Source organism: Dermacentor variabilis, chromosome 5 (assembly GCF_050947875.1).
Source record: "Dermacentor variabilis isolate Ectoservices chromosome 5, ASM5094787v1, whole genome shotgun sequence".
In the NCBI taxonomy this organism is placed as follows: domain Eukaryota; kingdom Metazoa; phylum Arthropoda; class Arachnida; order Ixodida; family Ixodidae; genus Dermacentor; species Dermacentor variabilis.
In genome coordinates this window covers 26,580,530-26,590,877 of record NC_134572.1, presented here as the reverse complement: position 1 = coordinate 26,590,877, position 10,348 = coordinate 26,580,530, and the positions used below count along the sequence as shown (strand labels likewise).

The following is a 10,348-nucleotide window of genomic DNA, read 5'->3' as shown; positions in this document are numbered from 1 at the left end:
TATATGTATAATGCTTTGCTCTTTCTTCTTCCGTTCTTCCTATCTTCCATATCCATGTTTGTCTCATTTCTGAATAGTATGTAGACGGGCACATGCCCCTTCCTGTGGCTGTCGTCAGTCTGCTCCTCACTTTTCCTTTCATCACAAGTGCATATATGTTTTCAAGACTAATAATAATAATAATAATAATAATAATAATAATAATAATAATAATAATAATAATAATAATAATAATAATAATAATAATAATAATAATAAATTAATCAAATGTTTATTAGAGCGCCCAGGAACAGCTACGGAGCCTTCGTGCTGGTACACTTAAAGAGGAATACGCGACATAAAAGGTTCATCATCATCATCATTATCATCATCATCATATTTATGTCCAATGCAGGAAAAAGGCCTCTCCCTGCGATCTCCAATTACCCCTGTCATGAGCCAACTGATTCCAACTAGCACCAGCAAATTTCCTCATTTCGTAGCACCACCTAGTCTTCTGCCGTCTTCTACTGCGCTTCCCCTCTCTTGCTACCCATTCTGTCACCCTAATGGTCCTACGATTACCTAATCTGCGCATTACATGACCTGCCCAGCGCCATTTTTTTCTCTTGATGTCTATTAGAATATCGTCTATACCCGTTTATCGTCTATAGCCGGATATCTCGCGTGGGAAGAGAATCTTAGTGTTTTGTAGAAGTACACAGCAATATTTTTCATCACTCGTCCATCTAATCTCAGGCGCAGTACGTCGACTTGTGTACAGGCATATGTTCGGTTTTGCCTATTGATTTGTTTTGTAATACGTAAGGACTTATTCCAGTTGCGAAGTAACTGATAGAGTTGTTCATTATTTGCCCGTTTTCTTTCCAGCTGCGAAGTAACTGATAGAGTTGTTCATTATTTGCCCGTTTTCTTCTCCTTTGCTGTTCTGTATTTTCTTTAATTGTAGGTTTCATCACAACCCCTTCGCTCTCCAGTGCATTCTATGTGGTTATAATGCAATAAATAAATAAAAAGGTGGCAGTTTCGCCCAAAGGGTGAATCATTGACAGCGACAGCAAGGTTTAGCATTGCGCCTGGACTCTTTCGTTTCTTCTCAGGGCCACAGAGCGCGTGCTCCGCCGCATTCCAGGTATTTCTCACGGACTCCAGCCAAATTGTTGTTGTTGTTGTTGCTGTTGTTGTCCTGAGTGGCCGTGGCACATACCCACAGTGGGGGATTGGCCAAGAATCGGGCGGTTTAATTAGGTACCTGCTCTGTTGTTGTTTTCGTTGTCGCCTTCAACATATGGCACGTACCCACGAGTTGGGATCGGTTTGGGTTCGCAATGGAAACATTAAATTTGTATATTTTACTTTCTTTTTGGGTGCTCTTCAATTAATGTTTGGTGTTTCTTCGTACTATTACTGCTTCTATTTGAACACTTGATTTTACCTTTCAAGGACACTTTCTCTATACGAGTCTTGAAAGTTTACTTGTGCTCTTAACTTGTAATAATTCATTCATTTCTTGGCCAATTTCCCTTGGGTACGAGCCACGGGTTGGATGCACAACAACGACGACGACTCCTCGACCGACAAACTATACGTGGGCGCGACGGCTGCCAGGTAGAAGGAACAGGGCCCTGGAAGCTACGAAACGTCTCTCGTTAAGGGTGTACTCTTTTGGCTGCTAAGGCAAGAGCCCGCGGCCTGATGGTTAGAGTACGGGCATTCTGTGCTTGGTGCACATTGTTCGAATGGGGTCGTTGGACCATTTAATTTATGTTTACTTATTCATATATATAGATATACTGATATATACCGGGAACATTATGGTGATGGTGACTCCGACGGCACAAGTAATTGCTACCGAAAAAATAAATAAATAAATAAATAAATAAATAAATATTTCTCTCCATACGAACGGTATACGAGCGCACTAGAGAGGATGCCTAAGCACACAAACAAGCAGACAGTGCAAGAGAAGATCCTTAAGTAATGAGGTTGATTTATTTTCAAATGCGACATGTGTAGCAAAATACAGTATGGTTACAATAACATGAACGGCAACAATGAGCAGCGGATGGAATAAAATGTAAACAGTGTACAGTCAAGCCAAAGAAAATAAAATCCCCAACCTTCGCGACAGTGTTACTTGCTTGAATAAAAACCACAGTTATGCGGGACAGACAAAAGACCAGGAAATGCTGCTCGCACAGGAAATCACAGATTTGCAGACAAGAGTTGTTTTGTTGCTGTTTCACAAATTGCTGGGAAGTCTCTGAGCGAGACATTTTTTTTTAACTGTATGCAGTAGAATTCCGAATTTCAGCAATGACAAGGTGTAGCTGCTGAATGACGTACAACAGTACACATATCTGTACAAATATAGCTGACGTGAAATATGCTAAAATCAATACCATCGGTTCGTCTAGCTTGGTGGCCAAAGTATTCCCGTGAGCCCGAGCATAGGAATAAGTTATTCAGCCATAGCTGCGAGCGTTTCTTGCGGCAGAATAACACTCTTATGGTCATAAATAATAGAATTTAAATTGATCGGAAACGTCAAGCGGGCAACACTGACAGGAAGCCATAATTGACAGCGGTGACTTTGAATTGACAATGAAGACACGTAATAACATGATGTAAGACGCAAAGTAAAAAAATAAATAAATAAAGTACCAAGGGCACGACGAGAGGCTTGCGGAGAGTGAGGTGATAGTGCTGATGCCCCATAGTGAGAATAGAGATGCAGAAAAGTTTGGGGTTGGAGATTATGCACATTTAAAGAACACCGCACAGACGAGACAGAATCAAGAAACAGCGATCCATAGCGCCGACAATCAGATGATTTTGTATACTAAACAAGAGAGTGCGTATTGCCGAAGGAGAAAAACAAGACGCTTACACAAAGCACAGAACTGTGAATATTGTTTCTGGAGTGCATATACCAAATGTTCTTCTTCTTCTTTTTAATCCGTAAGAAATTTTTTAAGATACCCTGTCGCAAAGAGCTAAATTCTACTTGAGATGGATTGCTCGAAGGGGCAGGTATTACTTGCACGAGAAGTCCTGATGCAGTTGCACCAATCTCGCTAAATAACAATGTAACTAATCACTTTAGGGCACATGTTGCAGCCTACGAATTGGATCCGCTTAGTTTGCAAGGAATATCCACTTAGAAAGAATTCAGCAGCTGGAATCAGTTGTGAGATGTGCAATCCCAAATTGTGTGACAAAACGCACCAGTGTTCCATATAAATTTGTCCTGCGGTGATGAGGCTTTTTTTTAATGCACATGGAACACTGGATTTTGCCGCAACTTTATCACTTTATCTCAAAAGAGGTGGTTCTCTCAAAATAAGTTCCGAGTGGACATGGCTATGAGAACTCACCGGCATCAATCCCAGAGTCGCAAGACGTGCCTTAATGTGATTAGTTACAAATTCATTATGAAACATTCTTTATCCACAAGTTCTTCAGTTTTTTTTTTACAGAATAAAACAAGAGCGTTGCTAACTTAGCTGCACGTTTGCTATAATTTCTCGTGGGAATAATGTTCACGTCCTCGGGAAATCTGCCTCAGGCAGTAGATTTGTGGTGTATTTTCACCTTTAAAACAAAACAAAAAAAAAACCGGCATCAATACCATCTGGTGCGTTTAGTTTCTTTTGACGAGAAAAATCACTTTTCGCTCAGCACTGCGTCGCCTCTGTTTCGTACTATCTAAAACCCAAAACAAGAGTTTCTAGCGCCTTTCGGGCCCGGTCTACACCACATCCGCGACGCTCAGGTACCGGCGAATGGCCAGCCAGCAGTCCAGAGGTAGTGTGTCGAGGCGGGGACGACCGTCGCTGTTCTCCTCGCAGACGACGCTCTCCCTGACGACGCCGGCGATGCTCATGAAGCCGTCCAGCTCCTTCAGATTGAAGACTGCCTCTCGCATCCTCCTGGAGGCTTGCCACTTGCATACGGACAACAGTTCCTGCACTCGCGGCAGCAGCAGAGGACTGGAAGCCACCAACTCGAGAGCTTCGCCGTCAGCCTTGTCAGAGCACAGGCCAGCAACAAGTTGCGCTGCCCGCTCCAGGAAGGTGGCGTTGCGCGTCGCTGCTTTCTGGATGAGCGCCCAGTTCTTGGCGTCAGTGCGGCGCTCGAAAGTGTCCGCCGACACGATGGTTAAGTTGCTGTCAATCGACTTGCATAGACGCGAAAAGAACGCCTTTGCGGGAACCGCGCTATCCCGATTGTAGGTGAGAGTGTGGATCATCTTGCTCGAACAGACAACGTCCGCGAGCAATACCGCGCTGCGTCTGCTCAGGCACCATTTCTCCACACCTAGGCTCGTGATGCTAGTGTTTCGTGCGATGCCATCTAGCAGAAGCGTAGTTGATTCCTTGCACGCACGGAAGCTCAGCGTGACTGCCTTGAGAGACTTTGTGGTTTTCAGGTAAATCGCCAGTGTTTCAGCTGAGCTGAGATGAATGCTTCCTGTTACGGCTAAAGTCAACTTCGTCACGTGATCGAGCGTTTTCAGGTCATCGCAACATGTGTTGACCGCCGGTGTCTCGTCAGTCTTAGTGCCGGCGCTGGCTTCGAGTATGACCTCGTGGACAGGAGACCCCCTGGGTATGTCAACAAAGTTTGCCTCGTCCGTCATAACGACGCTCGTGTGGACTCGGCTGGCCGTGCCTGCTTCGTGGGCAATGCGGGCTAGCTCGCTGGGGTATCTTCGATATGGTGGAGTCACGAACACGTGGGGGAGGAAGTGCTGTGCAGCGAGCCCCTCGAAGAATGCCCGCTGGTCTTCTTGGGCGAAACGAAGCAGGTCGAGCGAAAGCGTCCGTAACGAGTGCAGCTTTTGCAGAATGTGAACGTAAGGCTCGATACGGCTAGAGATGCGTCCCCGCGAGCCGTTAGTTTTTGCACACGACTCGCTGGTGGGAAACGAAAAAACTGGCATGCAGTAGAGGAGGTCGAGATGCTGCACAGTCTGGCTGCGGACCAATGACATTGCCAGAACCCACGCATCGTGTGTATGCATACGAAAACCAACCAGCTCCAACCCTACCAGCGCCCTTGCGTTCCCCAGCGCTAATGCGATGCTGTTTACGGTCAGGTATTCCTGGCGGGCGGAACGCTCTAGGCGCAACGACTTAAGCAAGTTGTTACCGTCCAACATGTGCAAGAAGAGGTTCGCGTCCTCCGCTTTCACGAGTGTGACGTCAAGCGAGAGACAGCTTATATTAAGACTAAGTGCCAACGCTCGTAAAATTGGTGACAGGCCTTGGGGCATGGCGACGAACTCTCCGACTTCAAAGCGCCTGAGCTTGGTGTTCCTCATAATCACGGCCTCCAGGGTGACCACGTTTTCTGCTTGGTTGTCGGCGCAGATGCGCTCAAAACTCAGCTCCTCGATGTGCCGCAGGCGACCGCACGCAGTCAGCATCTGTTGGTAGCAGACGGCTGTGCCGATGTCTGCGTTCATCTTCAATTTCTTCAGGCGCCGGCACTCGCTGATGCCGTCGCAAAAAAGGGCGAACCACTCTACGTCATCGAACTGACCCAAGCAGTCCAATTCGATCTCCGTCACGCAGGCGTGCTTGACGAATAGCCAGTGCAGAAGGACTACCGCGCGTTGAATCCGCATCTTCGTTTCCTGGTGGTCGAAACTCTTTATAGGAAAGGAAAGTTCTAGCTCTCCGGTGGCGACCCGCTCTTTCATCTGTACTTGAATCGCAGCTAGTATGTCGTTCCACTCGCTCAGATATCTCAGCACCTCACAGCCCTGCCCGTTCTCTTTGCCGCACGGCACCATGAAGTCAGCCCCCTTGTTGGCCAGGATCATCTTAATCTGCTGTAGCCTCGCGTACGCCTCTTTGGCAGAGTTGAACTTCTTGGGACAGAGCTTCTTCAAGTATCCCGCGTACGACCATAGGATCCAGTCTTGCGGCGCCATCGCCTGCGGCGAAAAATGCCGGTAACGTTTCAAACACACTCTCTATGTTCTTTTTCTAATTTTTTTTTCGAATTTATAAAGCACGAGTTATGCGACTGAAACCAATACACGGACAGTCATGCAAGCGTGATGCTCAGGCTTTCTCAGCGTCCTGGGAGAACGAAGTGCGATATTTAGTTTATATTGGTAAGAAATTATCCGTATATAGGACCTCTAACGCGGTACATTAGTTTAATATGTGTGGCCTAATTGGGGACAATAAAACAATACTAACACGCCAGCTGAACATAAGCATCATTGATGTAAATTGAACTGTTATTCAGCAAGGTCGCACAGGTCTGTTGCGTTCTTTTACGCGGTGATGCTTCAACCGGGAAAGTTAACAAGCGTTTCGTAACTTCTCTTTCTTAAGTTACATGAGAATTGAGACTTTGAAGCTATTTAGAAACATGAGATTGGCCACTACTGTCAAACAGTGAACGAATATCACACACTTACCTGTTTTGGTGTTGACAAATCCTTCGATGAAGTCAACTTCCTATGGGCACCTTAATGGTGGAGGTTGGCTGGTGTAGGACGACCCGTGGATGACCTGCGTGCGACTCCGTGGAGGCCCTCGATGTCCCCTTATTTTTATACCCTCGTCTCACAGCACGAAGGGAAACGAGATTATCAGCTATAGTAGTAGTGCGCTATTCACTGTTAACCACTAGCTTACCGGTGATTCACTGATCGGTGTGACTCATCCGCGTGACTCATAAGCTCATGCGGCGTGAGGGGAAAGCGGCTGAGTGAAAAGTAGATATAGGAGAGGGTGATAAGCGAAAGCACGGAGTATCTTTAGGAATAGTGATATGTTTTAACAACCACTCCGCGCCGTAACATGGCCGTGTTAGACTCCGCTTCCTTCTTTTACACGCAGCCTTTGTAACAGGAGTGCAGAATGTGTCTTGCGGGACTGTGGTGTACCTCGGCAGCATGAAGTGGATGCTATAGGCACTGTTTCCTGCTTGCGTCTTCCTTGTTAAAGAAATATATTTTTGTGTGTGTCTATCGGTCTTTCTTCCTGATTCATGGACTTGGCTTGGTAGTGCATAGACATTTTCGTTCCGTCCCTCCCTCTTCCTTTTTTTCCTTTCCTTAATAAACAACCTTAGGTGGGTGATTGCACCTGTAGGTTTAATAAAGATTTAGAACTTTGAGCTGGCAGCGTGGCTTCAGGATAGTTTTTGTTGTGTATAGCCAAATGCGCGAGTTACTGCGCCGACTTGCTTTTAGCCGTCAATCGAGAAGTAATGGAGTTTGCGTGTTACGTGGGTAACTTCAAATAGTCTACCAACACTATAAAACAAAGGGTGTAATTTCTGCATGTGTTACCAACAGAAAGGGCAATTCAAGATACCCTGCACAGTGTCGCAAATCATAGTACGGCGCTCTGTGTTCTGCACTTTCCGTCTACTCATTAAGCCATTTATGCATGCTTAACAGCAGCGATACCACTTCGACAATGTTTCTGCCGTAGGCGCAAGAGCCGGGTGGGATAAATGTCATTTATATATTTATTTATTTGTTTATTTTTTAATTATTTATTTATTTATTTATGTATTTATTAGTATTTGCTACTACGTGTAATCACGGCGCAAGTGATCATGCAACTGATTGTCAAAACGTGAAATTGCCATTAGTTTCTACTGCTTTCATCTTGTTACTAGAACTTATAATAAAAAGCGTAATCCGAAAGGGCCCTCTAGATGCTTACATATTCTATTAAATGAAGCAGGTTTCATTCGGATCGGTGCTGCTCTCTCCTATAGTGATAGCATTTCAACGCTTCAGATGAAATTTCCCTGAATTCATCTGAGTTCAGGGAAATTGGCTATCTAACTAAACCTTTCCCTTAGCATATTAGGAAAAATGCTATGTTCTGCTGCAATTTCTCATTCACTCGATCTTTTAAAGTTTTATTGTTTGCGGCTGCTTGAACATTGACCACCTATTGTGCCACTGTCCTTAATTTGAAGCACAAAGGCAATTTGTGTCCAGCGCATTCAGGAAACTAGATGATAATCTTCTGAGTGAACAGACAATACTAGAACACTGTCCCCACCGATCATTCGCTCAGCAGGCAGTGTGAAGGCACATTTGTGCTTTCTGAGGACATCTAGCTTGTGCGAGTGCCTTTGTCTGTGTTGTGCTGTGCGTGCACGTCTCTCTACGACCCCCCCTCTCCTCTTTCTGTCTCCCTTCCCCCAGCATAGGGTAGCCAACCGGACTCATGATTGCCTCCTTTCCCCTGCCTTCCTTGACTGCCTTAACATCCCTGCCTTCCTTTTATCTCTCTTTCTCTCTCTGTCTTGATTGCGGTTTAGTGTTACACATGACTCATGTACCTTGCATTACTCATGCGCATTACTCATACACCTGCAGGGTGATCGCGCGCGGGAAAGCGCATGCGATTCTGTCGTGTTAGGCTAGAGCAATGAGTCTTGTCCATGAACTATGAGTCATGTCCATGAAGAGAGGTCTCAGGATGACGAAGACGAAGGCGGGAAAGAGAAAAGAAAGAGCGGTAAAGGAGTGGGGAGTTTTCCTTTCAACTAGACCGGAGGCAGAGAAACAGGGAAGGAAAGAAAGAGCGGGGAGGGTACCTCCCTCCCCCCCATAAATATATTGAAAAAAGAAATCCGCTTTGACCCTGTACAGGAAAAAAAAAGGAAGAGGGAGGTAGGAAGTGGCAGAATGTTTAATAGCGATACCGAAATCGGCACATGAAATTCTGCGGCAGCAGACGTCACTATCACAGCCTGGATATAGTCTTTAAGGAACACAATAATAAACGTCTGCTTTACAGATTTAGTTGTTGATTTGTGTCTTTTTTTAATTTTATCTATTCAACTATGGTAAAACTCCCACAAGCGATTTCAGCAGGCAGGAAGCACGATATTAATAAACACAGTAATAGCAAAAAGCACTGTGATCCACTAACAAAGGGCGTCTCAAAGCAACTATGTAGCTATGAGGCATGCCGCAGTGAAACTTCGGACGAATTCTGATCACCTGAGGTTCTCTAACGTGCACATAAATACAGTAAGTATACAGTAAGCGTTTGTTGCATTTCGTCGAAATGCGGCCGCCGTGGCTGGAAGCCGAACCCGCGACTTCGTGGCTAGCAGCAGTAGGTATAGCATACGCTACCCGCCACTTCGACACCCTGGCGTGTGCCATATGGTGTCGGCAGCTGTGCAGGGATGGTGTGTGAGCCAATTTCTGACGAAAGATCAATGTAAACCTAGTTGCCATTCCTCGAAGATTGAAGCCGCATAGTGGTTGAGCAGAGCTCTGTCGCATGCAGAAATGTGCGCCTGGTCCCAGCATTTGTTGGAGGGAGGCATGGGAGGCCGTTACGAATGAACCGCGTGGACAGTTTCATCACAAATCTGCGCTGCGTTGTGCGGGTCAGTTACCCGGCTCCTTCTTTGTGCCGCCGTAATCGAAGATGTAGCGAAACAATGGAAGCTAATTGAATAGTGGTGCTTAACGTCCCGAAGCCATACTAGAAGTATTCGTGAAGCACTGTATGTTGGATGACTATACAGATTACATTTAGCCGCCTAGGGTTCATTAACGTGCACCTAAATGTGAGTCCACGAGCGTGTTTGCATTTCGCCCCTATCGAAATTCTGTCACCCCACTTACAAATCGAACCCACCATCTCGTGCTAAGCAGCAAAATGCCACAGCCAGCGTGGCCGGTCACAATGGAAATTGATGTTAAAGCTTGCGCGTGGAGTAGTTCGAAAAACTGACTCATACCAATATCTACTTCTCAGTTGTACATCTTTTCGGTAGAAAAACAGTTGCGTGCTTGTACACCTTGAACAACGCTAGCATATCAGGCGCCTCGCAATAGACAAATGTCTAATAGACGACGGGGACAAATGCCGCCCTTTAACCCTTAGAGGGCCGATTTTTTTCGCCAGAAGTGACCGCCCAGGATCGATTTTTTTATTGCAGATTCCAATTCTTCTTAGGGAGTTATTTCGAAAAAAGATTACCGTAATTTTTCTAGGGTGACCGTAAAGTGAGAAAAAAATATTTTGCGTTGGTATATATGTACTCTTCATTCGGGAATAACAAGACTAAAAAAGGAAATAAACATAAGAATTGAAAATTTTATGCATTGTTATAGTTCAAGGCTTATAAAATGCGCACACGAGAATATTTCGCCAGGCACAAATGTTCCTGCTCTTACACTAATATGTACATTTATAGCGTAATCGAACTGCACAGGTGAGCGCACTCAAGAGAACTGTGGTTGCGTGCCGTCAAGAAAGCATAACGTGTGACTAGCTTCCGCTAATCTTCTTCTAATCGCCAACCAGAGGCAATTAGTTCACGCGATTGTCCA

The 10,348-nt window shown here is 45.5% G+C and overlaps 1 protein-coding gene across 1 annotated transcript; it reads right to left on the bottom strand.

Annotated features, from left to right (window-relative positions):
- Positions 1 to 1,975: 1,975 nt before the first annotated feature.
- LOC142583465 (uncharacterized) lies at positions 1,976 to 5,941 on the bottom strand. Its single transcript, XM_075693952.1, has one exon. The coding sequence runs from the start codon at positions 5,939 to 5,941 to the stop codon at positions 3,752 to 3,754; it is 2,190 nt and encodes a 729-aa protein (XP_075550067.1). The 3' UTR covers positions 1,976 to 3,751.
- Between the last annotated feature and the right edge of the window lie 4,407 nt (positions 5,942 to 10,348).

Bases quoted from the DNA above. Each gene is read 5' to 3' on its own strand.
- LOC142583465 (XM_075693952.1), bottom strand. From the start codon at position 5,941: ATGGCGCCGCAAGACTGGATCCTATGGTCGTACGCGGGATACTTGAAG.